A 27458-nucleotide genomic window follows, 5' to 3' on the forward strand; every position below is an offset into this window, starting at 1 on the left:
ACCAAAAGGACAATTTTGGCACAGAATTTCCTTATTATTTTGAATCTGGCTACTGTGACTTTTAGTTCATTGGGCGGTAATTGTTCAATGCGACTGAAGCTTGGCTGTGTGAGACTTGCGAATATTTTTCTTTTGCTATTGCTACTTAGGCAGCTATAGAGGGATAAAACTTGTCTTAGCATCTTGTCTCTTTCGAAAATGTCTTATTAAACGATCTGTTACTCCATATGAGGGAGTATACGGGGGAAGGTGCAGTGGCCCCCGAGAGGTTGTCTTGCCTTTTCCTTCTTCCGCTGCTACAATTTAATTGAAGATATTCTTGAAATGAACTACTACTGGCTAGCTAGGTGCTTCTGATAAGTACCTAAGGAATTGAATTCAAGCCTTAATTAGAATGTTATTGAATAATAAACAAGAGAAACACATATGAATAGAATAAATTTGGAAGTTTTAACAGTACTTATAATGGCGGCCTACTAGTACAAAGACTGTTTAGCTGGCTCATAGGTATTACGACAGTGGTAGAGACAGGGGGCGAAATACTACTGAAGAGGAGATTCAAGTTTATGAGATAGATAGGATGCAGTATCTAGATTGATAGAGAGAAAGGAAGCTGACATCGACCCAACTGATGACCACAGGAACAAGTAAAATTCTACATATGCCTAGATGCTTTACCTAAATAGCGCCTGGACGCTTTTCAAGAAACCTAGGTTAAGATTCTATGTTCATTATTCTGAACGATAGATTGAAAGGAGAAACTTTTTTTGATGGATAGATTTGTTATAAAGGTGTCTCAGAACTAGCTAGGAAAGCACTAAAGGGTGGCGCCGATCTCAACGCAGAGCTCATTCAATAACGCTGGGGCAGAAATTGGGGTGGTGTTTGCCAGCTCTTTGACATATGGTCAGCTGTTTCAGCCTTGAGAAAACAAGATCCCTGAAAGGATGCTTGAGACCACTCATGTCATCCTAGAGAGAGATATAGTCCGCGCAGCGGGTAATGCCAAGCTGCTGAACGAGGAACTCGTTGACAAACTGGCACTTAGGATCCTGGCGCTGCTGAATAGCCAAGAATTCCGGCAGCTTCGGGAATTTTTCCAGAGTATAGGTAGCATTGGGAGGACTCATCTTGTTCCAATGGGACCGAACATTGTAGGTTTCACCGAATTGAGGGAGGAATTTATAGGCTAACTCCTGGTTCTGCCAGAGAGTGGTGAAGTTGTTATACTCTTGAATCCAGTCAATCTCGATGATCGCAAAAACACCACTAGACTCGGGCCCAAGGTTATAGGTGTTGACGGGAGACAAATATGTGTCATCTCCCTTGAGGGTACGGTGCTGGATGACCATTTGTTTATTATAGGGAGCCTTCATATGAGGCGTTTGGGCCTGTTGGAAATTGGTGTAGTTGGTGGCAGCTTCCGCGTAAGACTCAATGGGAAGGAAGTGCTCGATCTCTGCGTAAAAGCCTCGGGTACAGACACCCTGAGGTGAGCAGGAAGCAGCGTCAGTGACTTCGTCGTAGCAGATATACTCCTTCTTGCAGTCACCGCAGCCGTTGGCGCAGTAATTGAGAGTGCAGTTGCGAACGCCAGTATAGTTTGTCGGCTCCCAGTAAGACAGGAAGTAAGTAGGCTCGAGGTCCCAGCTGTGAGTGCTTTCATCCCAGTCGAAGTGAGGACCCCAAACAGTCATACGGTCATGCTCCTTGTACATTTGGGCAAGCTCCTTGTACATCTTCGAGAAATCGGAAGTGGCATTCAACACCTTAGTCGTCTTCTTCAGGAGTTGGGTAGGCTGGACCTTTATAGTCATCTCTGTGATTAAACCGAGGGCACCCAGGCTGATACGGAAAGCCTTGAGCTCTTCCGCATTATGCCTCTCGTTGATGACACGGAGATTTCCCTGCGAGTCCAACACACGCAGCCCAGTAATCTGGGTGGCGATATTACCGAGGCTGGAGCCAGAACCATGAGTACCGGTGGAGGCAGCACCCACAAAGTTCTGAACACGCTCAACACCGAGATTGCTAAAAGATAAGTCGTTGGCCTTTAGCTCTTGGACAAGGTCATCAACATCCCAACCGGCACCGAAGGTGACACTCAGACTCTTCTTGTCGATACTGAGCTTTTTCAAATTGGCGAGGGAGACAATATAGGTGGGCTTCTCAGTAAGAGTATTGTCAACACAGGTCGTGAGGTTGCCGAATCCATGACCATTTCCAACAACTTTGATGTGGGAGCCCTCATGGTACTGCTCCTTGAGGAACTTGGCGGCAGCAAACTCATTATGAGGAGCAATGTATGCGTCAGACTCGCAAGTGACCTCAAACTGCCAGTTATACCAGCGGTAGGCCGAGCCGGAGACTGCGTGCAGTAGCACCAGCAGCAAAAAATCCAGCCTAGGGCTAAGCATTTCGAAGCTATAAAGTCTCCAATGTTAGGAAACTACCCGGCATGGGAGAAATTAAACGAAAGACTCACGGGGAAAAGAATGCTCGAATGATAAATGAGATCGTCTCGAAAGAGGTATTATCGCTATAGTAACGATCGAAAAGCAGCCGTGTTGGAATGCGAGTGACGGAGCTGCGAAAGGAAACGGTGAGCGAAGGCAACTTATATAAGCTCAAACTCGCTCCTGTTTCACATAAATCCCGAGTGATGAGACACTCCACTCTTGAACAAATTTCCCCTTGGGCTGGAGCATACTGATACGTGTCACCTGTGATGGATTCATCGTCGATCAGGCGGGTGGACGGTGGCCTGCATAGCGGGAAGTTGAGACTTTAAAGTGTGGAAAGAATAAAGTGGATTATTCTCCATTGCAGGATGCACTTTCCGAGTCTGTTATCATGGTTGCGTATTTGATTCTAGGCTCTAAGAAAGGACATTAAGCGTAGTAAGTGAGAAAAATCGAACACACTACAAGGTTTTATCCAACAGAATGCTGCTGTGCTTCAGTCCATCATGGATTTATCGGAAATCTGCCCACTGAGGCGTCCTTGGCGTTTTTCGGATCAGATAAAAAGTCGTTAGCCGGGCCCACTGACCAACCTTGGGTCAGTGGGGGGCATTGTGGCGCAGGTACGGAGTATGATGATCTTAATTAAGGAGGCAGTTGCACCTTTTTGCGAGCTAAATGGTTCGGTATGAAATGTGTCCTTTCAGTAGTAATTTTAGTCACTATCTGCCTCTCTGCTTTCTTCCTTTCTTCCTTTCTTTCAATTATATCTTGAATAGGAAAATTATTGCTATCTATTTCTTACTGGTGTGTAGTGGTTTGACCTTTAGGCCAAAGACAATTGAACCCTGTCAGTATCCACATTTTTGCCCTGCGCTAAACTCAAATTATTTGCCGAAAACCTTACATAGAGCATTAGGATTGATACATTCTAATGACCCCTATCAATCGCCATGTGGTAGATCCAAGATCCGATGATTTGGTTGGGCCTTAAGTGGCACCTATCAAGAGTCATGCTGCCGTTTCTTGTTATCTAAATCCAACTTACCTGCGAAGAAAGTGGCAAGAGGAAAGGTTGCACGAGTCTTTAGCGACCGACCCCAGTCTCGAAATACTACCTATCGCTGAACAATGAGAGGCTAAGATTGACAGTAGCTCCGCTTATTATGCTCCTTGTCCCTGAGCATGCATTTCCAGAATCCCACGATTTTGGTACCTCTGACAAATGAAGCCGACGAACGCACAGTTTTAACTCGTACTCAATGACACGTGTGACGAGCCTCTGATCGAAGCATTATGTTTAAGTATGAGGAACTTGAAGAAATTTAAAGAATGAATACAATGTTTTCACTCCTAAGCTAGTCAATAACTTTGACTGTGAAGCAACAGACTCAGGACTTCTTTTACTTTTTCTTCCGTTCACTTGAGATTATAACCATAGATGAAGTTTAAAATCGTCTCCTGTCTTCTTACTTCTGTGGCCGCAGCCCGGAGATATCTGCCCTCAGAGCAAATTGATGTCCAATGCAGCCTTCTTTCTGATCCCAATCAGGTCGCCAGCAAGTCCTCTGACTACATAATCGCGGGAGGTAGCTTGAAGGGGCTGACTCTTGCAACTCACTTGACTGAAGACCCTGAAATCCAGCGATATGGTTGAAATATTAAAGCGATACTATAACAACACCTTTCAAGCAACAACAGTCCTACAATGTTTTTCTCGGGAATTACATTTACGTGCAAGACGCTCCGATGCTATGGGATTTTTTCATGATTGCTATCTGCATCACTCTGACCCGAGATCGTATCTGGAGGAATCATTCGAATTATATCTTTTGGTACACTTGAGATAATTTGAAAGAACGAGAAATGCCTCCTTTCAATCTAACAAAGTCGAAGCTAAAATATGCCACCAACGTTTCGCTTTGATAAGGCTAACGTGCACATACTTACCTACCATAGCGGGAGACGTCTGCGAAACAGATCGATGCTACTGGAGGTAGTAGGAATATATGAGATGAGACCTAGTGATAGAAGAAGAGAAGGGTGGCTGATTAGTTTGCTTCTCTACGCAGTGTAGTCTTATTATATTGATCCTTCGTCATACTGCTATTTCGAAACCCTAAGGACTATTTTCCCAGTACACTAGGTACTGATGACTTGGCTTTCTGGGCAGGATTGAGGCCTGGCTATATGAGAGGCAAGACAAGAATCGTAATCCAGCTGAGGAGCTAGCCATATTGAGCCAAAACATATACAGAAGAAACTGACTGGGATACTTTAAGTGAAAAAGGGCAAGAAAGAATCAAAAGTAAGAAAAAGGTGTCAGGGGCAGGCTTATTCAATCCTAAAATAAGTGTGACGACCCTTGAGGAACCAAAATGTCAGTGAGACAAGCATCATTGCGCCGAAGACAGCGATAGCATAATTCATATCACTGCCGCCAGGCTTTGGTGTGCTTGGGAAAAAGAAAAAGATCGAGACCACAGTGCAGGTTACAACGCTGACATAGTTAAGCGCCGTTCCCCATTTTCCCAGCCTAAATGGTCCAGGATTTAGTTTATCCCGCCCGATGATGAGGAGGGTAGCAATTGGCAAGCCGTAAGAGATCATTAATGCGATGCTACTGACGCTCACGATTGCCTGGAGGACGGTAGTAGAGAAGAGGTATAAAACTCCGACTAGAGAAATGATAAAGCCCTGGGCCCATGTCGCTCGCACTGGAGCTTTCCAGGTGGGGTCCACATGAGAGAAATACCTGCTCCATGGAAAACCACCATCTCGTGCAAAGCCCCAAGTCATGCGGGATGCCGTTGTCGCAACACTGATATTTTGCCCAATAGAGATAATAGTGAACAATGCAACAAGAGCAAAGGCTCCTTGCAGGCCCACTATCTGTTGAGCGAGCCCAATGAACGGTAGGCCAGATGGATGATCTGCGATGGTCGTCTCATCCGGAAGGCAGAAAAGACAAATCACCATAAAGGCAAAACTTGTTCCTGCCCCGGAGAGAATTGCGAGGTACATGGCTTTAGGAACATTCCGACGCGGATCGGGGATCTCCTCGGCCATATGAATCACCGAGTCGAATGCTGTTAGGCCATAGGCAGACTGCAAAAGGCCTAGAAACCAGGTGACCGCGTCATTCCATCCTGTTTGGTTCGTCCATGTCCCGAACACGAAAGTTGGGGTTCGGAAGGATAGGTGAGTGCTTGTGGCGACGGAGATCAAAAATGCGAGGGAGAAGACAATAAAGAGAGCAGCGAATCCAACTCCCATCACATTATTCAACCACGGAAGCACAGGGTCTTTTCTGCAGCTGACGACATTAACGACGGTCACCATAAGTGACAAGCCCAGATAGACGACAAAGCTAAGCCAGCCTTGACTAATACCATTCCATTCCGGGTCAAACATCAGTTTCATCCCCAAGAGGAAATTGGTGTTGAAAGCAACCAGCGTCGCAGTCGCAGTCCACCAGCCAAAGACATTGATCCAAGCGCACATATAGGAGAGAGGAATCGCCCAGTCGGGCTGTTACAAAGACGAAACACATAATATGCCTGCCCTAGGGCCGATGGCATGCTGCTGCAGAGTTCTCCTAAAGAAAGGACCACGCAGAGATTGCAAAGAGCCACCAACACGAGACCCCACAGAATAATAACAGGGCCCCCACTGCTGAATCCGGTCGCAAGATCGCTGGATATTGCTCCCCAAGACCCTAGAACGCAAAAGGCGAGAGCCAACAGGCTCCAGAGGTTGAATTTGCGTGAAAAGGCCTGATCGTGCCCCAAAGCAACCAGGTCCAAGGCATCTTGGTCGACATGTTTTGTGATAGCTAGCTCAATGTTTTCAAAATTCATTTCTTTCTAGGCGAGCAACTCCAGAGAAATTATAGAAGAGGATTCAGTTGAAAGACTGTTCCTGGGACTAGTCTTGTTATTTCCTTCCTGGGCGAAGGTGATTGCCTAGTAGTAGAATATGCCCGGTGTAAGACTTGAAGACCACGGGATATATATAGGGGCACCTCGCAGTGGAATGGGCCGAATGCAAACTTGAATGTGACGCGGCATAGTAGTAGTCGCGCATAGCCTAGTAGTCGCGCATAGCCTAAAAAGTGGATCGGCGCCCGGTTTCAACTTCACTCTGTATCAAAGGAGAAGGAGGATACGATGTGGGCTTCAAACGCGGGGAAATGTGCGAAATCTTAAATTCAACGGTACCACTAGAATCGACAAGGAAAGTTGATGCGGAGGTGTCTAGTCCATCCATGATAAGGAACCGTCGGCCCCCGCGGGCTCCAGGGAGCGGGGCCCAACCAACTTGAACAGAGTGGCCATGGGTAGTATTCCCGATCATAACTATTTATTATCAACAGAGCATGTGGCAGTTTAGCGAAGTTCACGAAGTCTGCATGCCTCTTGGCCTTGAATATTAAATTGCAGTTGAAAATGGAAATTGTGAGTCTCTATCCCACATCCTTGCAGACTGTTTGGCTAACCAAATATCTCAGTCTGGGCCCCAAGAACAACAGCAAGATTGGTCCATCCTGGATGCAAGCATCGATGAGCTCCTGTACGCACTTTCTGAAGCGCGCTTGACTAGTGTTGAGTTGGTTGCCCGCTATCTCCGTCGTCTCAGCGTATATGACTCTTCTGGCCCCAAACTGAGTGCCGTCCCAATCCTCAACTCATCTGTAATGGAAGATGCCGCCACTTCGGATGCAAGGAGAGCCAGTGGCCTGCCGCCCAGACCTCTTGAGGGTATTCCGTTTCTCGTTAAGGACAACATTAAGGTCCAAGGAATGACCGTCGCTGCCGGCGCTCCAGCCTTTGAGCATCTGATCGCCACAGAAGATGCCGCTTGTGTAAAGGCTTTGAAGTCCTCTGGAGCTATTGTGCTGGGCAGAACAAATATGCCAGCGATGGCAAATGGTGGCATGCAGCGCGGTGTATATGGACGTGCAGAAAGCCCATATAACTCAGATTTTCTGACAGCTGGCTATGGATCAGGCTCTTCGAATGGGTCTGCAACTGCGATCGCTGCCAACTTTGCAGCTTTCAGCTTAGGTACTGAGACGGTTTCCTCAGGAAGATCTCCGGCATCGAACAATGCCCTTGTTGCTTATACGCCCTCGCGGGGCCTTCTTCCTTTGACGGGTGTGTGGCCGCTCTACCCGACGTGTGATGTTCTCGTCCCTTATACGAGAACAATGAGAGATATGCTACTTGTCCTTGAAACTCTTGCAAGAGTCGAGAATGATGTCCTTGGCGATTTCTGGAGGCAGCAGCCTTTTATTCAACTGCCGACAATTAGCCAAATCCGACCACAATCATTCCAAGAGCTAAGGAACGAACATGGACTGAAAGGAAAGCGTCTCGGTGTGCCCTCTATGTATATTGGAGGAGCGAGTCCGGTGCCTATATCCACGAGGCCTTCCGTGCTTAAACTGTGGAGTCAGGCCAGACAGGCATTAGAATCATGCGGCGCAGTTGTAGTGGAGGTTGACTTCCCACTCGTTACGCACTACGAAGACTGCGATCAATCTACGGACCAATGGGCGAGGATTGACAACATGCCCAAGGATTGGCTTCGCACGGAAAGGCATGAGCTTATCGCCCACGCATGGGACGATTTCCTGGCTACAAATGCACATGCCAACTGCCACTCTTTGAGCTGTGTTGACTCTGGTTCTATATTTCCTCTCCCACCTGGGTCACTTCCAGGCGAATCGGAAGCAGACAACCAGTTGGATTGGATAGGATTGGTTAACTACCCGAAGAACAAACCTTCATCTATGTTTCAGCTTCCCGGAATGGAAGAAGGCCTGAAGTCTTTGGAGGAGGCAAGAAGACGCACCTTGGAAAAATGGATGGAAAGGTTGGGGTTGGATGCGTTGGTCTTCCCAGCAAATGGTGATGTAGGGCCATCGAATGCCGATATTGACAGGGAAGCATCTCAGATCGCGTGGCGGAATGGGGTCTTGTATTCCAATGGCAACCTCGCCATCCGCCATCTTGGTGTTCCTACCATATCGGTTCCAATGGGCATCATGGAGGACACTAAGATGCCCGTAAATATCACCTTTGCTGGGAGAGCTTACGATGACAACCGTCTCCTAGAATTGGGGTACGCGTTTGAGGCAGCCACCCGGCACCGTCAGATGCCACCGCTGGTGCCAGCTCTCGATTCGGATATGGTCAGAAGCAAGATCATCGACACTGAGCCTAATTATACGAGGGGCGCGATAGAAAGGAAACTGCCTGGTATCAAGGTTATTGCGAAAGATAAGAGATTCGATGGGTCTACTGTTCACCTGCGGGCCGAAGGTGTGGTGACGGATACTACAGGCGTCCCAACCACAGAGGACTTTACTTGCTACATTAGTGGTGAAGCCCACAGTGTTCATATTGACGGTCAGAAGTGGTATATTAACGTATCTCGTCCATTATCTAGTCGGGAATCCCCTTGGGCTCGTTGGACGAGTCCGGCTTTAGTGCAAACTGTCATTGTTGTGATTTACCGGGCGGCTGCTGGCTGTGCCGCCGGTGAGTTGATCATACTGTAGCAGATAGCTAAACTTGAAGTTGAAGCATCAAGAGGAAGGTCAATCGCGCATCTTGTTTCGGAAATATACTCCTATTCAATCCATCCCAGTAACTCGTTGGTCGGAAGAATCCATATTTTTTGAGAGGCTCATAATGTGGGAGAGTGATCTTCTGAACGTTAATCTTTCCTTGGCTTTGGTTCAAATCGACGTTTTGACTATACTCTCGCCCCGCCCCAAACCTTTAACTGCAAAGAGGGTAAGTACATGCGATTGATCCTGTTCTGCATCTAATTCTACTGAAGGGGCCACGGAACCCGCGGAACCCGCGGACCCCGAGCTGGCCGCACCACTTATATGAATTTATCTATACATATATAAACTCGACATGAATTTTCAATAAAACTTGCCCTGTGACTTTGTCCCAGTCATTCACTTAAATAGACTCGACCTCGGGAATCTTTACGTTGCCGCCACCATGTTGCACAATTCGACCCGCTCTGGAACTATCGATGAAAATATAAAGGGGCTGAAGTACCCCGCCGAGACAGGTCGACATATTGCAACAATTCTCGGCTTTCCATCCATTTGCTCGCTGCCTTCATCTTATCACAATGTGGCGTGTGGTGAGATCATTAGGCTGGCAGTGGCGGTTTCCCATTTCGAGCCCGTGCGCTTGTATACAAGACCAGAAGAAGTTTCACTCGCGCAATCAATGCTCTCGAATACAACCCGAGGATCTTATGACATTGAGATCATTCCACTCGCAACCAACCATCTTTGGGTGCGTGATACAGGGCCTGTCTATGTGCAGGGAACCACGACAAGATCAGAGAAACAGCGGGTTGCCATCCACTTCGGATTCAATGAATGGGGAAGGAAGGGTGTTGCCAAGGGTGGCCTACAATGACAGCCGATCAGATCCAGGAGAACCACACATTTGCAAAGCAAGTGACAGACTCCGACAGCGATTCATCACCTTTGATTAGTATCACATCAAAGGTATGTCTTGAAGGTGGAGCCCTTGTAAACGACGGAGATGGCACCCTTATCGTGAGCGAGAGCAGTATTATTGGCGACAAGCGGAATCCGGGGATTTCAAAAGACGAGATTGAAGACGAATTGCGGTGGCTTTTAGGCGTGAAGAAAATTATCTGGTTTTCTGGCTTCCAAGATCTGGATATCACGGATGTCCATGCCGATGCTGAGGTCCAGTTTGTCAGGCCAGGAGTGATAGTCGTCTCCCGGCCCCATGCGAGTGCGCAAAGGAAATGGCACGAGGTCTATCAACAGGTCATGAATGCCCTACGTGGTGAGCTAGACGCGAGAGGTCGCCAGTTTGAAATTCACACGATCGATGAGCCAGATCCAAAACTGGTTCTGACCTCGGGCGTAGGATATGAAGAGGATCCTGCCACAAACTACGTGAACTTTTATTATGTCAACGATGGAGTGATCCTTCCAAAGTTTGGCGATGAGGAGATGGATAGAAGGGCATTGGAGACGATGCAGAAACTGCATCCGGATCGAATTGTCAAGCAGGTCCATGTCAATGCACTCCCTCTAACTGGTGGGGTTATCCATTGTGCAACTCAGCCTGTTATTGATGTTCGGTGATGCTGAGGGAGCTATATCAGTCACAACTTGTATCAGAAGCTGCAACGAACTGGTTTTGTTACCATTCGTGGATGCCTCATGCCTACGGCACCCATCTAGGCATCCACGCCTACACCTGTGTATCTAGCCTTCCATCTTAGCTTCCTTCTTATTCTCCTCAAGCTTTTACTTTCGTCGAACCGCTACTACTTTCCTGCAGCGTATGCTACGCCGTATGCTGATCTCTGTGGGTATCTGAGCATCCTCACAGAAGTGCTTTATTGTATAGCAAAGGCTTCAGGGCTTTTTAAATTCAATCAAGACTTTAAAATTTATATAATATTAATCCGATCCTGCAGGCATAGGAAGCGAGAGTAGAGCACAGTCAATAATGGTTTCTGTAATGATTACTAAGTTGTCAGGCTAGAGACCTGTGACTAGGCAAGGATATCAGACAGTAGAGATCAGATTGGACAGTTGATATACACAGACTGATTCTTGAAGAACAAGAATCATAGCTATCGTCGTGCGTTCTAATATTGCTAGGGCTAGGGCAGGATTGCATACGCTAGCGACTCAGAGGGGATTCGGCCATAGATCGGCCTCGAGAGTCCGGGGTATCGCATACTCCGAATCCCGTGACAAGATCACTACTTTATATACTATAAAGCTGAATATTCCTACAGATATCTACCTAGTGTTCTATATAGAATTAATTCGTCTAGTATCAACGAACCTGCTTTTATTACAGTTTATAGATAATTCGCAGCTACTCTTGCTGGTTATAAATAGAGAGCTAGAATATTAGAATAATAAAATTCTAGCTGTATATACGAAGAGGGTCGGATAGGGCTCAAGAAAAGAGGTTCTAGTTTGCTAGGCTGGGTATACAGAGTACATATAGGAACCGTTGACATCAGTTGAAAATTACAACGCACTAGATAAATTTGAGGAACGATTCAGCAGCGTTTCGGCCACGAATCTACCACTCCCGCCCAATGGAACGGCACGAATTGGACGCCTTCGTGTCCGACCTGAGGAGGAGGGTATTGTAAGGGGTCAGGTCCCGATATATGGCCCAAGCTTGGCCTGTGCGATGTGATCTATCAATTCCCCTGGATATTTACTCGCCGCGGGTCACCCCTTTTTCTTACCTTTCTCTAAGCTTTAGATAGACAGCATGAAGGCACCGCTAAATTGAATCAATTTGGCTGTAGCCCTTCACTCCAGATTGGGCAAGGCAGTGTCATTAAATACCAGATTTAGCAAATGGTAGGTCTACTAAAGAGCCGCCTTAGAACGAAGTAGACCATCTTTAACCGCTGATATCTATATCAATATACGTCTAATCGGAAAATAAAGGATACTTTCCTATAGCCCTTGTCTTACTCTGTAATATATGTTTCAAAGTATAAAATTTGTCACCTGGAGGGTGAGTCACTTCCCGACATTTGATCTCTAGAATGCCCATAAAACCCATAGGCACCCCGTCCAAAGGCGGGTAGCGAGATTCCGACCTATGGGCCGCCCATTGCACAGGTCTAGTCCTGGTCCAATATTTAGACCCAAAATTAGGTCGTGCTGAAGTCTAGCCCCAAAGCTCCAGATCCCTTGGGATAGACCAACAAACTGTGCCTATGGGCATGCCGCGGGTATACCCGCACCTATTTGGTAGGTCTAGCTATAGTTAACAGTATAATTTTAGAATACTAAAAAATACCACTAAGAAATATACTAAGAGAATCATAAAATTAATGTGATTTAGGGGCCAAATACCCATGGATACCCAGCCTATAGGCGGGTAGCAAAATTTCGGCCCATAGGCGGCCCATTGCACGGGTCTAATCATCGGACTCAGGGAGACGGAGTTATATCAGAAGGCTTTCGCCCCTCGCGTGGGTTAGGGCTATTCAAACCCGTAATACAGTACAATGCAACACAATACAATACAACAAGTAAATATACAGATGAAAAACAATATGTATTGATATGTAATTCTCCTCATACACGTCACGCCTAAAATCCCTCCATGGCGGCTTCCGCCACCGAGCGCCAGTGGGCCACGCGGTCCTGCGTCTGGCCTCGCGGGCACACCTCGACAATGGCTCGAATGTGATTGACCACTGTTTGCATCATCTCTTGCCTTGCATTCAGCTGGGTCTGCTCCAAAATATGCTCTGCCCCCTTTTCTCGGCAGATTTGCTCAAACAATTGCTCCATGCGGGTCTGCTCTGCCTTATCGTCAGGGTCCCATTTCATGTTCCACAGGAATGCCCGCGGGGGGTTCCACCTCGGGCCGGGAACCACCCCGCTGAACTCCCAGTCTAGGACCGCGGTGATTGGACACCCTGGCTGGTCCGGGTCGCACATGATGTTGGCAAAATGCATATCTTTGTGTGCCATGATGTAGGCGACGCGGTTGAGCTCTGCCTGGTTCTCTGGCCGCCGCAGCTGCGCCATGAACTCGCGGATCCGGGGAATCAAATCACGGTAGGGCTCCAGAGAGGGATGGACCCCGATCGCGTGAATATACCTCTCGAGGCAGCTGTTCGTATACGCCATGTAGCTAGGGAACCCGTCGGCTGGTATGGGATTGAGGCTTTCGAGTGTCTCCATACTCTTGACTCCGGCCGAGGCAGACCAGTACTTGTCCAGGTCAGGTGTTTGCCAAAAGTTTTCGTCGATAGGTGGTCCGGAGGTAATGTCGCCCGTCGGTGTCAGGGTCAGCCCGCCCACGTACCCCTCATGCCAGGGTTGCGCATGCAGCTCGATCAGATAATCCGTCAGTTGGTGGACCATCTGCTTCTTGACCTCGTTGGATAGCGTTGCATATATCTGATCGACGCTGATGCCGGACGCTTTCTCGAGTAGGGTGAACTCATGTCCGATCACGTTGTTCTCCGTCGCATCAAACCGGATGATGGCCGGTACGGGAATAGACGTATGCTTACCGACCCAAGTCATGATGCCCACCTCGTTGCGTGTCTTGATGCCGGGTAGCTGCCGGCCAGAGACGCGCAGCACGAGCGTAACGGTGCCATCCTTGTTTCCTCGTGCTGTGATACCTTGTGCCGAAGCGAAATGGATGAGATAGATAGAATGAAAGGCGGCTTTGACCTGCAGGGGCTCGATGGAGCTTGGCGCAGGGAGGTCCAATGATAGGATCAACGAGGTGATAGTCTCCACGCTCAAGGCAGGAGGCAGATAAGTATCAGGGGTGCCCATTGTCAGGAATTAAAAAGTCTCCGAGACGAGAGACAATGGGAAAAGATTCTTGAAAACAAGATGGCGAGGTCTCGCAAGCGGAAGATATAGGTGGGTTGCCCAGGGTCAAAGAGTGCGTAATACAAAGCACAGCACAATCGACACTTAGGCCTTGGTATGGGCCCGTGACCGCTCCTGCCCTGTGGTGTCCCTGGGTGCTCCGAGACCATTATGGGTATTATAAGTCCCTCTGGATTTCCCCTGCTAAAACGGTACCTCGTGGCCTGTTCTACATTTATTAAGTATTTTTCTAAAAAGTCAAATACGGCTAGGCCTTGTTATGTATGCTACTAGACACGCGTCGTCGTAGACGCGAGCGCTCTGGAGTACACAGAGGCCATATTACCTCAACGGCTCAGCAGGATGAGACACTTGATCCGCCTAGCTACGCTAGTCTTCTAACGATTTGTCGAACCCGCTCAGCCCATTTAGTGCTGCTTCAATCTTTTCCAAACGTGTGGCCCGCGCGACACGCAATTGGCCCCGGTGCAGCCGTTCCTATTCACAGTCGTCCAATTGTTGTCGCGATGTGTGACCGCGGGGTGTGCTAGTCAGGGGCCAAAAGTTCGTGTGGAAGACACCACGTGATCTCCATCAGGGAATTTCCCCTCATCTCTTTCTTGGTAGCTCCCAAAGACAGGGAAGGAAATCTTCTTGCCTATTGAGTCGATACAAGCGGCTGATCGCAAAAATGGCGGATGAGCGGATTGCTGTGGTGTGTCTAAACGGCTGTTCCTTTGACCACATCATGATGCTAACCACTAAGCAGGATCGGGACTTGTATACGACTGATGGTCCTTACTATCCGGATGATTGGCAATCGCAAGTGGTCTACAAGTCCTAGCATTATTCTTGCTAACAGACTATGGTAGTTTGAATTAGCTACTGCCGCAAGTGGTGGTTCACAAATGGGCAAACAACCCCGTCGTGGCTGAAGGTGATTTACAGGTTTGCATCGGTTAAGGCGATATTGACTGTAGCTTTATATCCAGCTAAAAAGTCGCGAAATTGTCAATGGATATTACCTATGTACCTCAACCTAGCCCAGTCACGGAAGTTTGTGCCGCTACTATTTGATCGCGATGCACATTTGAGAACCTCTTGTTGGAACTCTTGGCAAACATTACCGCATCGCAATAGACGCAACTCAAGGCACGAGAGATCAACACTAGAGTTCGATTTGACCAGGTCAACGAGGGGGGCCAGCGCGGTACTCAGGGATTCCAGCTCAGCGAAAAGGTCACGCACACTTTTCAGATACGGACGGAAACCGTCTACTGTTTCATAAAGTAAGATGCTACACTGAAAATCAAACGTCGCTAACGCGAGGACTCCAGAGGCGAACCCGATCGGTTCAGCCATATTGAAATGAGAAACAGAATGAAGCTTCCAGACACGTTTGAGAGCCTAAAAACAAATTCATGTCTTTGCATGAGCACCATGTGGCATCAAGTTGTAAGCGCCAGGCTAGTCTGGCAATTGTTGCTCTGACAAGGAGGGCACGGAGCGCAGCAGCCTGCTGCAATTACAAAATTTGGCGAAGAAGAGGAGACTGGCGTGCAGACAGAGAAACATAAATCGGCACACGCGTGACATGAACACGATCTTGCGGCGGCATGGAAGAATCCATTCTGTGAGATTTTAGTCTTACATTTGGATCAATCTCTGTAGACGAAGAGACGATATGTATAGATTCAGAGAGTCTGGAAATTGATTTTATGACTATTAAGATCATTTCCTCTTCGATACATACTTGTTAAAATACTTCATAGATCATTTCTACATATGTTAAATACTTAAAGACACCTTATAATTTGATCTAGCTGATTCTCTCTAGTTATTAATAAGAATAAGATAGTGAATATATAGGAGGCTTATCCTACCAAGTAGAATATATAGATATCTACAATACCTATATAGGTAATACTATAATCAGAATTAATATAGTTATATAATATTAGTGATAAGTAACTTACTTATTGCTAGTATATCATAAATACTACATAGATACAGATATTTATCCGAGCAGCCCGGTAGATATTACATTCAGCTATGGTTGCATTAAGGCCCGAATTTAAGTCCGAGATTCGAGAGTGGAGTATCGGGGATAATATTGACCATGAGTACCTCACGGAGCTGTACTCACTTCATCGAAAGAGACCTCCGAGTCTTCTAACGAGGTCTTTTGCGCCTTTATGCTTTAAATGCGTCTGGGTTCATCGCATCAAAGATGTGGAATTCATTTCTCAAAAGTTTCTGGCGACCGTTTTTATAATTAACAAACCTGCCCACACGATGATAATCGTCGACAACAGTTGGACTCTGGCCGTCGCCTCTGGGTTACTGGCCATATTCCTCAATATACTGTGGAGGCGATTCAAAGAACACCAAGGACGCAAAGCCCATGGCTGCGGCCTTATCCCATCCTATCCTCAATGGGATCGCATTTTCGGCCTCGATCTCGCCTTGAGCCAAATGAAGGCCCTCCGTGGAGACACTTTCATCCCATGGCTGGCAGCTATGCATAAAGGCCAACCGAGCACATTCAAGGTCCGTTTCCTCGGAAAACGCCAAATCTACACCACCGAGACGGAGAACCTTAAGGCTATGACAGCGGTCAACTGGAAGGGTTTTGGCATCAGTCCTCTCCGACGCAGTACGAAAGCTTTCCACCCGTTCGCAGACAAAGGTGTCAACACCGTTGACGGGGACGACTGGGTGTTCAGCCGTTTCCTCATCAAGCCGTTCTTCAATCGCGATGTTTATACGAACACTGATCGGATCAGGCCCTATGTGGACTCGTTATTGTCTCTACTGCCACCGGATGGAGAGGCATTCAACATCCAGCCCCTGCTCCAGCGATGGGTAAGTCGCGCTTGCAAATAAAGCAATTTGAACGTTTCATTACAATGCTCATACGAACATAGTTCCTGGATTTGACCACTGATTTCATCCTTGGCGAGCCTATGGGTGCCCTCAATCATCCATCCAAGGCCAAAATCACATGGGCCATGCTGGATGTTCTTCGTGGCAGTCGCCAGCGTATGCAGGTCGTTCGCATGATCAAGTGGTATAACTGGGACTGGTGGCTCAAGGCAGTATACGAGGTTCATGCCTTTGTCGACACACATATCACAGCGACTTACAAAGAAATCGAAACCCACAAGGCACGAATCGCTGCTGGAGAGAAAGTAGGCCCTGAGCGGGAAGACCTTCTATGGTACATGGCATCATACGACTCCGACTACGAAGACCTGCGGTCTCAATTGGCCCTGCTGCTGGTCCCGAACAACGACACGACTTTGATCTTCATCAGTAATGCCCTCTGGCACTTGGATCGTCACCCGGATGCGTGGGCAAGATGTCGTGAGGAGGTACTGACATCAGTTCAAGGGAGGGAGGACGAAGCGGTTGGTCAACTCAGCTTCTCCACTCTCAGAGGCATGAAGTTTCTCAATGCTTGTCTTCATGAGACTCTGCGACTAAACCCAAACAACGTCACCCAAGTTCGTATCTGCATGAAAGACACGACCCTCCCACGTGGCGGAGGCAAAGACGGACAGCACCCCATCTTCATCCGCAAAGGTGACATGGTCCAAGTCACCAAGACAGTACAGCAGCGCAATCGGGAATACTGGGGTGAAGACGCATACGATTTTCGTCCTGAGCGCTTCCTTGAGCTGAAGCCCTTCTGGGAGTTCGTGCCTTTCAGCGGTGGTCCTAGAAGGTGCCCAGCGCAGATGATGGTCATGACGGAGGGTGCATACATGTTGGCTCGTTTGGTAATGCGCTCCGAGCGAATCGAGTCCAGAGATGCGAATCCGTATCATGTTATTATGCGGATTGGACCAAGTAACAAGACTGGTGTTTTGGTTGCCCTCCACAAAGCATGCGAAGGGAATTAGTATCGATGAACGACGATCGACATGGGAATTACGTTAGCTGAAACTTTAGAACATTAGCTTGACTTTTAGATGCCAAACTGATCCATGTCTTGCAACTCTTTATTGTTCATATATCCGCGTTTCACTCGTTTCTAAATTCCTGCAACGGACCAGCACAACTTGGAAATCGAACGAAGGAGACGATGCATTGACGCCTAGGAGCGAAGGCCATGTCCGACGATCGAAAGCAACGACATTGTGTCATCAATGATCGGCAAGGGATTCGTAGCCTAGCTCTTGACACCAATAAGGGCTGTATGAAAATACCTGTACTGAGGAGGTTGAATTGGTCGGTGGGTAGCGAACGTTTCAAGGAGTCGGCTTTATGTCCGATCCTGAGCCCGGACCCCGGCCGGAGTCCGAGAGCAAGATGGAACAGCACCTCACTTCAGCAGCTTGCCGACCCCGAGCTTTCCCTCCGACCTTTCCAACGTCATTGATGTCCGTTGATCGCGCATTAAATACCTGCAATTTGGACTGTCGTCAAGATGGCCGAGGACCAGAGCTTTGGCAGTACCCGGTCAGCATCATCACCCGCTCGTCGGAGCCGCCGACCTGCGCAATCCTGCGACCCGTGCCGCCGCCGAAAAGTACGTTGCGATCTCAAATTGCCATGTTCAGCCTGTCAAGTCTCCAGAAACTCGGTGACGTGCATATATCAAGGAGATCAGCAGCAACCCAGTCTCGTCGTGGAAGACCGTGGAAGCGAAGACAATGCTGTCCAACAACAAGTTCCCCGCTCGCTCAGCATTGCCCCAAACAACAACATCGATCACCCTACAAAGAGGCAACGAACAACGAACGAATCGGAGCGAATTAGGAGCGTAGAGCGACGTGTACAGAAGCTTGAGCACTCGGTTGTACCAGAAGTCGATCCCCAGCAGCACAGCCTCAGCAGCAGCAGCAGCAACAATCATCTCACGCTGCTGGCATTGTCTGATCGCCTCCAACACGTCGAGCAGCGGCTTGCTGAGCTCTCCCAAGCTCGTCCTGCGCCTTCAGCTGTCACGGGCGATAAATCTCTAACAATTCCGTCTGTCATCCCTCGACTTCGTCACAACCAGAAGAAGGTAAAACTGTTTCCTTCAAGCCACTGGCTGCACACTGCTGAGAAGGTATCGTTGAAGCTCCTTTCTAATCAAAATCGTGACTGATTGAACATTGGCTGACGTGTCAATAGTTCAGAGTCAGCCATGTTGGAGACAGTGACGTTGAATTGACCTTCGTGGATACCAAGGCTGAGCTGGCCGATTCGGTGAATGAGATACGCAACTTGCGACTCACGATGAAAAATGAGCAGGCACCGCAGATGGATGACCCCGTTCCTCAACTTCTGAGTACAATGCCGGCTCGTTCCATCTGTGACCGACTAGTGAATCACTACATGCGGACTTTCGAGTTGATCTATCGTTGTTTTCACATTCCCACATTCTGGGCAGAATACGAACAATACTTCAGCCAGCCGCAGCCTGTAGTTACAAACTTTGCAATCAAGTTGGCTCTGGTGTTGGCCATTGGAAGCGTCTTCAGCAACGGCGACGACAAAGTTCTACAGCGCTCGCGGCGCACTTGGATACAAGCTGCTCAATACTGGATGGTTGGACCGTCAGAGAAAACTACCAACAATCTTGATGGAATTCAAATTTTCTGTCTTCTATTGGTTTCGCGGCAGATAACATTAGTCGGCCGTTCACCGTGGCTGTCGGAAAGTGGTCTACTTCGGGTGGCTATGGCTATGGGTCTGCACCGAGATCCACAACTGTTTTCTCTGTCTCCTTTTCAAGCCGATATACGAAAGAGGCTTTGGACAACAGTCCTAGAGCTCGTAATCCATGGTTCCATGGACTGTTCAATTCCTTTGCTTCTTTCTTCAAACGACTTTGACGATCATATGCCTCTTAATGTCAGCGATGCTGATTTAGATTCAGCCAGCAAACAGTCTCCATCTCCACAACCGTTAACAAGCTATACGGAATCGTCGATACAAATTCTCATGCGTCAGTCCCTGCCGATACGACTTGAAGTTGTCAGGGCGGTCCAAAACGAGCGATTAGAGCACTCATACGAAATGGCCATTGAGCTAGCTACGAAACTTCAGACAGTTTGCCGTACTCTTGCAAGTTATTGTCGGTCGCATTGGTCGCAATTCCTAAGCATGCATCACGCTTTCCTTGATATGCAGATTCGTCGGTATATTCTGGTACTGCATCGGCCTTTCATGCTACAAGCGCAAAAGGATCCCCGCTTCTATTTTTCCCGGAGGGTTTGTCAGGAGTCTGCAATGATTATCGCCACTTATGCCGAGCGACTTCGGCTACCTGCAGACTCTCTTGACGATCTGTCCAAGTTGATGGTGATGAGCACAGGGTCATTTCGCGGACCTTTGAGCCTGGACGTAATTTCAGTCTTGGGCTTGGAGGTTGTGTCTCAGCTGGAGGAAACGGGGTCCGGTCCGTCCTCTGCTTCGATTGGTCTCAACCACACATTGGTCTTTGATCCTCTCGCTGAACTGGCGCGCGGCCAGCGAGCGCCCATCATTCGACTTTTGGAACACATCAACGAACAATTACTGCAGATCGTAAAGTTGGGCCATCCTACATTGAAACGCTACATTTTTCTTGCTGGCATTCTTTCCCAGATATACGCCATGGAACGCGGCCAACCCATTTTGTCTGCTGTGCTAAACACTGCAAAAGACAGCCTGAAGGAGTGTTACGATGTACTACAGTCCTACAGGGCCGCCAACACTCCCCAAGAAGTGTTGCAAGACGTGATGGATAATGGGCTTCTTGACGGCCTGGATTTTGGCGCAATGGTGAGTACAAATTACCAAATATGCGCCTCTTACATAGCACTACTGACTGAAGTCAGGACTCCAACTACCTGGACTTTTCGGCCTTCTTGGTTCCAACTATTTGATAGAGCAAGTTCACAGGACAATTTACGTTGGGAAATGAAGATCGTGATTTATTGAGGTTCACTCTTTCCATTCTGTTCTATGTTCGATCGTCTCTATCTCGGAAGGGTTTGCTTACAAAGGTGAGGTATGACCTGTTGCTTGAAGCAACACTTGCGATGCATTGTGCACCTTGTCCAGACTATCTGAGCGCCACGCTGAAAATCCATCAGGCCGCACGAGGACAAGACAAGCATCCCAAATTCGGAACGCATGAGTCTCATTCATCAAACAAAGGCTTTTTAGAGGAATCCTGTGCTGGCGTGCTGCTTCTTCAAAACTGGCCAGTGCGATGGGCAACTGAAATTGGTCTCCGGCTGTTACTGCTTCTTTCTGCAGAAACGCGACCATGGTGAAGCCTTTCCCGAATCCATCGGAAATGGCGCTGCCGTCCGACAAAGCCACGTGCGGTACCCGCGAACCAGGAAAGGTAGTTGGGATGTTGTTGCGTGAGTCGAACTGTGGTGCTGCCTTTTCAACATCCACCTGCTCGTTCAGTACTGCCAGACTCGACTCATAGCGGTGACCCATTTCAACGCCGAAGCTCTGCTTATGGTCATCGTTTTGCTGAATGTACTGATCGATTTCCTCACGCAGGGCTATGCCGCGCTCATCCATGGATTCGATGACGACCGGATCCAATTTCACAGCTGTTGAAAGCCCGATGAGTTTCATCATGTGAATTTTGCTCCAGTGTTGCATCAGCGCTGCCACAGGACGACGTTCCTGTTCGTATGTCTTCATCAAATGAGTGCTACCCCAGCCTTGAACAGTGGCTGAGAGCTTCCAGCCAAGATCCCAAGCATCAGCAAGGCCCATATTCATTCCGTAGCCGCCCGAAGGGATTGTCTGATGACAAGCATCTCCGGCAAGGAAGACGCGCTGATAATTTCCGCTCCACGTTTCGGCGAGAGCTACTGTCGGCGTAAAGATGGAGGTTGCAGGGACTTCATCAATAGAAATCGGGTAGGGTGAGCCCATACCGCCAAGCACTCGAGCGACTGTCTTCTCGGCGGTCACATCGTCTGCATTGTAGTCAAAGCCTAAATAATCGTGGACTGTCCAGGTCTGCTTTCCGTCTTGCGCGATGATGGCGCCCGACAGAGCCGTTATTGGTTGTAGGGTCCGTGGGAAAAAAGGTATGCCAAGATCGTCCCTGGCAATGGAGTCGCTCGAGATCCTTTGACTTGAAATGGGTCAAGGCCACGGCTCGATGCCTATCGTTGTTGGAGTTAGCTTTCAAGGAGTCCTATTGTCTCTTTGAGCACATGGGCCACCGGAATACATAGCAGAACTCACAGGGGATTTCCGCTCTCAACATCGGTATCCTAGGGTCAGGTGACAAAGGCCTTAGCAACAAGGCTTCTGTTTTGTTTCAGGAGAATAAGTAGCGTTCGTTCTAGATTATCAATTGAACATGCATGTTCCCCCTTATGAAAATGTTCTACTGAGGTTACTGAGGTTGTGGTATCGGTATACTGCTTATGAAAGGTCCTGTTATTCGTTCTGTCAATCCTCTATAGCGTCACGCTTTGCCTATCATCTTCCTGCACTCTAAGAGTGTGGTGGTTTTGTCTCTTCACGATCGACCCGTCTGCCAACGCAGATAGCCTACGAGCATTCCCATCTTACATTAGTTACTTATTACTAATATTATATATATCGATTCTGATTATAGTATTGTCTATGTATGCGTTGTAGATGTCTATATATTCTACTTGGTACGATTAGCGTCTTAGATATTTACTGTCTTATTCTTACCAATAACTAGAGAGAATCAGCTAGATCAAATTATGAGGTATCTTTAAGTACTTAACATATGTAGAAATGATCTATGAAGTATTTTAACAAGCACGTATCGAAGAGGTAATGATGTTAATGGATCGTCTGTTCGTCTACAGAGATTGATCCAAATGTAAGACTAAAATCTCTGTATTTACACAGAAGGGATTCTGCCATGCCGCCACAAGATCGTGTTCATGTCACGCGTGTGCCGGTTTATGTTTCTCTGCCTCCACACCAGTCTCCTCTTATTCGCCAGATTTTGTAATTGCAACAGGCTGCTGCGCTCATTGCTCTTGCCTAGGCATCAAGCTTTTGTGAGGGGATTCCAACCAGAAACTCTACCCCTCAGCCACACCAAAAAGATTGTCGCGACCATGAAGTTCACACCACTGAACAAGGCCGCAAAGCGGAAAGAGCCTCCATTTGCCTCTGCAATTGCACCAGCAATCGGAGGGCTCGTAAGGGTACCAATGCCTGCAATAGCAAGAGCCAACCCGATTCGAAACCCGATCTCCTGAGGTGGATAGAGAGTCATCACAAGGGGCGGCGTCAAGCCAATGGTGGTGCCAGATCCGATACCAAACAAAGCGGCGAAGACAATGTTGGCCGCGTTACTGCGACCAGGTAACCACAAGGCCAGAGTGATGACACCAGTGAAAAGGAGCATGATGATAAGCACATTGAAACGGCCGTACTTGTCGGCAAGGCCATTGGGAATCGTACGTCCAAAAAAGCTCGCTCCATTCATGATGGGAATAAGATTGTAGGCCATAGTCATTGACATTCCGTTATGCATAGCAGACAGGACAAGGTAGTTGAAAGGGATAAACAATCCCCCTAAACCTGGTTAGCTGTGTTGCGATGAAACATAACGATAGGCGGCTCACAGTAAAGGAAAAAGCAGAACGTCAACAAGATCAAGAAGTTAAATTCCGTGAAAGGCCGAAGGTAGTTCGCAAGGTTGAACTCCTTGCGAGTGCGAGGCAAGTTGGAGGAGATGGTGAGCATGACAATAGCCCAGAGCCCAAGGATCAAGAAAGCGCAGATTCGCATCGTCCATGCAAAGCCGACCTCCGGAAGGAGGTTGTTGACCATGAGGGGAAAGATTACACCACCCAGACTCGAGCCTGCAACGGTCAACCCACCTGCCAAAGCGCGGCGCTTTCTGAAGTAAGTCATAGGCTGTGAATCCTGTCAGAAAATTCGCGATAAGTTCTAAGAATGATCAAACAAACCGAAGTCATTGCCGGAGTGAACATGAGCGATGTGCCGATTCCTGAGCAAATTGACTGTGCCAAGTAGAATTGATAGTATTTGCTTGACAAGCTGGCCATCATGAGGCCAAACACGTGCATCAATCCACCGATACAGATCGGCAATCGTGGTCCATAGTTGTCGAATAGATATCCAGACAACGGTGACATGAACAGCATGAAGAAAACTAGATTGAAATGAGATTGCTGTTTCACGGCCGGTTGGGGAAGAAGGCTCTCACATTCGGACGAAGTAATCCAGGACACCTCCGAGCTGCTATATGTCTTCAACTGGTTGGTCTCATATTCAGCTTGGAACACAGCAATGCAATTGACCCATCCAAATGAGATAAAAAGACCCAAGGAGCCTCCGAGTAGCGATAGAAAGGCTTTTGTGCCTCCTTCAGGTGCTGCTGGTGGGCCAGCTGCTTGAGGCTTGGGCTCCGCTGGACTCGATGGTCTTGAAGAGATTGAACTGCCCTTCTCGAGCTCAGCGGTGCGGTCATCGTGCATAATTGCTGTGGAAGGCCTGATAGGGCGCGCAAAAAATAGTTGTGCTTGTGAAGACGATTGGAATAATGAGTCCGATTCTAAAGGATATGGCCAGCGCTATATACCTTTGGCACGAGGCCAAGTTCTGCGTACGAAAGGAGGTCGGACATACATGCTGTCGCTAGCAATGCCCGACGTCGAGTAAAAGATCGGATGTCCGATGCTGTTCGTTGGTGATGTACGCAAAGGCGCTGCGGCACACCCGAGGCCGAGTCCGCGGCCGAGCTATTCGAAAGGAAAGCCGACCCCGATCGGCCTCGGAGTTCCGAACTCGGCTTGGATGTTTCTACCTATAAACATTCGTCGTCCACCTGCGGGGGTTTAAGGAATCATTCAACAACGAATCATGGACTATCCTACTCGCCGATCCAGTCGATTGCATGCCAGACAAGTCTTTGCTCGAGCCAACTTTCCGTTGCGAGCATACGGACCCAGAAGAGGGATGGCGCTTCTCAAGATCGGTCTGTTCGGCACTGTTGGCTACTTCGTCGCGAAGAAGCTTTTTAAGTAAGTCGGTACTCCCAAGACACTATGGTCAAGTCGAGAATGATCAACTAAGGTCTATCAGAGACTCGAACGAGCCATCTCAAAATCCTCAACAATGTGCATCGTGCGGACGTGAGCGGCAGCAAGAATCCAGGCAGCAACCGACGAACGTTCCACGGACGCCATACCATTAGCATTTTGCAGTCATCAGCCATGATGTCAGTCAGCCTCAACAATCAGCTCTGAACTAGGTTCAGTAGTCAACAGGAATACTTCGACGGCTCGGGCAGTGGTGACGGAAGCAATGGATACAAGATGTTGGGATGGGCTTCGACTTACTCAAGATTCTATGAGGCAAATTGGGACTGTTAGGTATCGTTCAAAACCTATTATTCTAGCCCTTACTTTTCATAGAAGATAGAGGAACAAGAGACTACTCTAATGACTATTTCTATCTCACCTCCTGACGAAGATATTCAACTTTGAAGATTGTCGTCCTTATGGTCCGAAATTCCCAAAAAGTATTACCGTATATCCATGTGGTCGAAAACTCCCAGACTGGCTAGTGTTGTAGTCGAAAATTCTCAGATTAGACACTGTATAGAGAATACAGGGTAAATAGTGATTTCCATTTCTCTAGATTCTTTGGCCTATTCTGAGTATAATGGTACTCTCTAACCTTATGTGTCAGGATGAGTACTGAAGATGTCCAATAGAATCTGATGGTTGATTGATTATTGATGGGAGTAGTTGAACACCCCCGAGGGTTCGTCTTGGTGTTACTCCCGAGTCTAACCCGACCACACTCGTACCAGGGAATTGGCCAAAAAATGGTCTTAGTGATATTTGACCACTCCTTCCGCTCGACAGTTCCCGAAATGAGCCGACCCACCAGGGCGCTTCGCCGAGCTGGCCGTTTCATGTGGCCTTTGCGAGATCTCCGATCTTTGCCCGATGTAGAAGAGTGTCCCGACAATAGTTCCGGTCCTGTCACAAACCGAAAGACCTGCCTGGCTCATACGCGAGATCCGAATTCCTTCGACCGCGATCATGATCACCCATACGGCCCAGGTAAGACAATGCCTGTGTCGTTTTGACCTTCCATCCCATCAAAGACACAAGCTGCTCCTCGACAAGCTCCAAACAAGGCCGTCTCTTGTCTACTGGATTGACCCGACCAGACCCATTCTCCGCCCCGGAGGCTCGTGACGGTCACCACAGGAATTTGGCATACCTGGACCGGTGCGCTTTGGCCAATGGGCCTCGGCGTTGTGGGGTACAATGCGGATGATATCCGACAAACGGTCGAACGTGACGAGCTCTCAAAATAATGGAAGTGTGATATTGGGAAGAATTGCTGCCCATCTTGGATTGGAAATAATACTGCTGCGGAATTACTGCGCATAATAGGTACATGGCGCCGTCTATCACCTCGTAGGCCTAATATTTAAAGCTTCCTTCCGAATCGCAGCTGAAGGTAACAAAGTATGGCAGCTGATCGACAGGATCAGCTTGCGGCTTAATGGATGCGAACCATGGATCCTGGGGCGACACTCAGGGGCACGGGCGGGCCGGACCATGATGGATTTCCGATCTCCCGCTGTGGGTTTACTAGCGCAGCCTCGTCCCAATCCGCTTCGCTTATTGAGTTTGCTATGGGCCCGCAGCCCCAGACAAGCACGATTTCCACGGTAGCTGTACGGACTAGACCGCGAAGGCCATCGAGAATCATTCGTGCCACAATAGGCCTGGGCTATGGGAACACGAGCCGAGGGAGATCATGGGGATTGACCACGTTATGGCTAGAAGAGTACCAACATGGAACCTATTGAGCTGCCTGGTTGGCCAAGGTAGTGGAGATTCTTCCGCTCATGGCTTGGACGGAGATATTGCAAGGCGGAGATCTGCAGAGTTGGGTTGTCCGGACCGGCAGGCGCGACCGTCCGCAGCGACAAACGATCCGACGCGTGACATCACGTGGCAGACGACAATTCGCGCTTTTATCACGGAATCAGTGGCTATAGTCATCTCGGGCAATTTAGATCATCGGTCAGCCTCTATGAATGAAACAATTTGGCCACTCACTTATGGGAAAGTTGTGGACAGACAGGCTTGGCGAGCGCGCGCTGGTGAAAATCGGAGTGATGATTTCGCAGGATGGCTTAGCAAATTACGGCCAGGTCTTTGCCCATAGCGTGCAAAACATTCATGCCAAAGTAGTATGGATTTAGCAAAAATACCCAACTTTGGCCTTCCCAATCGGGTCCCAATACTGACATGTTTGTTGTGTTTATCATCCGCTGGATATCGTACGATATCCGCAGAGAAAAAAGAAGAATTATAGTGATCCGCAAACTGCGGATAGTTGAATAATGAACTGATATCGTTATCCGCCGATAATTTGCGGATAGTTGGATTATCCAACTATCGCATAGTGCCGCAGTCTAATGATGATTGGGTTACGAGGTCCTTTCAATATCAAGGCAGGACAAAGGATGTACCGTCTCAAAGAGAGAAAAGCGTAGCATAATACTGCATGATAACAACCGTGCAGCCACTGAGGCAGGGGTATTTTGGTCTTTATGTGCAAATCCTTCCAAAACACGACAGGGAGAC

At 48.2% G+C, this 27458-nt stretch overlaps 10 protein-coding genes across 10 annotated transcripts; 5 read left to right on the top strand and 5 right to left on the bottom strand.

The window, feature by feature from the left end:
- Positions 1-971: 971 nt before the first annotated feature.
- N7509_013957 (uncharacterized protein) lies at positions 972-2417 on the bottom strand (the record flags this gene model as incomplete). Its single annotated transcript, XM_056638594.1, has 1 exon — positions 972-2417. One exon carries the CDS (start codon positions 2415-2417, stop codon positions 972-974), a length of 1446 nt encoding a protein of 481 aa, XP_056482101.1.
- A 2379-nt stretch (positions 2418-4796) lies between these two features.
- Positions 4797-6322, bottom strand: N7509_013958 (amino acid permease family protein; the record flags this gene model as incomplete). The annotated part of the gene is made up of 2 exons (XM_056638595.1): positions 4797-5993; positions 6014-6322. 2 exons carry the CDS (start codon positions 6320-6322, stop codon positions 4797-4799), a joined length of 1506 nt encoding a protein of 501 aa, XP_056482102.1.
- A 588-nt stretch (positions 6323-6910) lies between these two features.
- N7509_013959 (amidase) lies at positions 6911-9027 on the top strand (the record flags this gene model as incomplete). The annotated part of the gene is made up of 2 exons (XM_056638596.1): positions 6911-6919; positions 6973-9027. The coding sequence occupies 2 exons, from the start codon at positions 6911-6913 to the stop codon at positions 9025-9027; spliced, it is 2064 nt and encodes a 687-aa protein (XP_056482103.1).
- Positions 9028-9912: 885 nt separating this feature from the next.
- N7509_013960 (agmatine deiminase family protein) lies at positions 9913-10623 on the top strand (the record flags this gene model as incomplete). Its single annotated transcript, XM_056638597.1, has 1 exon — positions 9913-10623. The coding sequence occupies one exon, from the start codon at positions 9913-9915 to the stop codon at positions 10621-10623; it is 711 nt and encodes a 236-aa protein (XP_056482104.1).
- Positions 10624-12618: 1995 nt separating this feature from the next.
- Positions 12619-13827, bottom strand: N7509_013961 (phosphotransferase family protein; the record flags this gene model as incomplete). The annotated part of the gene is made up of 1 exon (XM_056638598.1): positions 12619-13827. The coding sequence occupies one exon, from the start codon at positions 13825-13827 to the stop codon at positions 12619-12621; it is 1209 nt and encodes a 402-aa protein (XP_056482105.1).
- Positions 13828-16161: 2334 nt separating this feature from the next.
- N7509_013962 (uncharacterized protein) lies at positions 16162-17771 on the top strand (the record flags this gene model as incomplete). The annotated part of the gene is made up of 2 exons (XM_056638599.1): positions 16162-16731; positions 16794-17771. 2 exons carry the CDS (start codon positions 16162-16164, stop codon positions 17769-17771), a joined length of 1548 nt encoding a protein of 515 aa, XP_056482106.1.
- Positions 17772-18298: 527 nt separating this feature from the next.
- N7509_013963 (transcription factor) lies at positions 18299-20815 on the top strand (the record flags this gene model as incomplete). The annotated part of the gene is made up of 3 exons (XM_056638600.1): positions 18299-18925; positions 18991-20625; positions 20682-20815. 3 exons carry the CDS (start codon positions 18299-18301, stop codon positions 20727-20729), a joined length of 2310 nt encoding a protein of 769 aa, XP_056482107.1. The 3' UTR covers positions 20730-20815.
- A 26-nt stretch (positions 20816-20841) lies between these two features.
- N7509_013964 (monooxygenase) lies at positions 20842-21747 on the bottom strand (the record flags this gene model as incomplete). The annotated part of the gene is made up of 1 exon (XM_056638601.1): positions 20842-21747. One exon carries the CDS (start codon positions 21745-21747, stop codon positions 20842-20844), a length of 906 nt encoding a protein of 301 aa, XP_056482108.1.
- A 1108-nt stretch (positions 21748-22855) lies between these two features.
- On the bottom strand, positions 22856-24392 carry N7509_013965 (MCT family MFS transporter; the record flags this gene model as incomplete). Its single annotated transcript, XM_056638602.1, has 3 exons — positions 22856-23388; positions 23439-23733; positions 23787-24392. Coding segments are annotated over 3 exons (1434 nt in total), but the record flags the coding sequence as incomplete, so codon positions are not given.
- Positions 24393-24702: 310 nt separating this feature from the next.
- Positions 24703-25214, top strand: N7509_013966 (uncharacterized protein; the record flags this gene model as incomplete). The annotated part of the gene is made up of 2 exons (XM_056638603.1): positions 24703-24863; positions 25094-25214. 2 exons carry the CDS (start codon positions 24703-24705, stop codon positions 25212-25214), a joined length of 282 nt encoding a protein of 93 aa, XP_056482110.1.
- Positions 25215-27458: the final 2244 nt, after the last annotated feature.

The sequence above is a fragment of the Penicillium cosmopolitanum genome (genome assembly GCF_028827165.1).
Source record: "Penicillium cosmopolitanum strain IBT 29677 chromosome Unknown utg000012l:1.0-3308103.0:1.0-3310761.0, whole genome shotgun sequence".
NCBI classification, from domain to species: Eukaryota; Fungi; Ascomycota; class Eurotiomycetes; order Eurotiales; family Aspergillaceae; genus Penicillium; species Penicillium cosmopolitanum.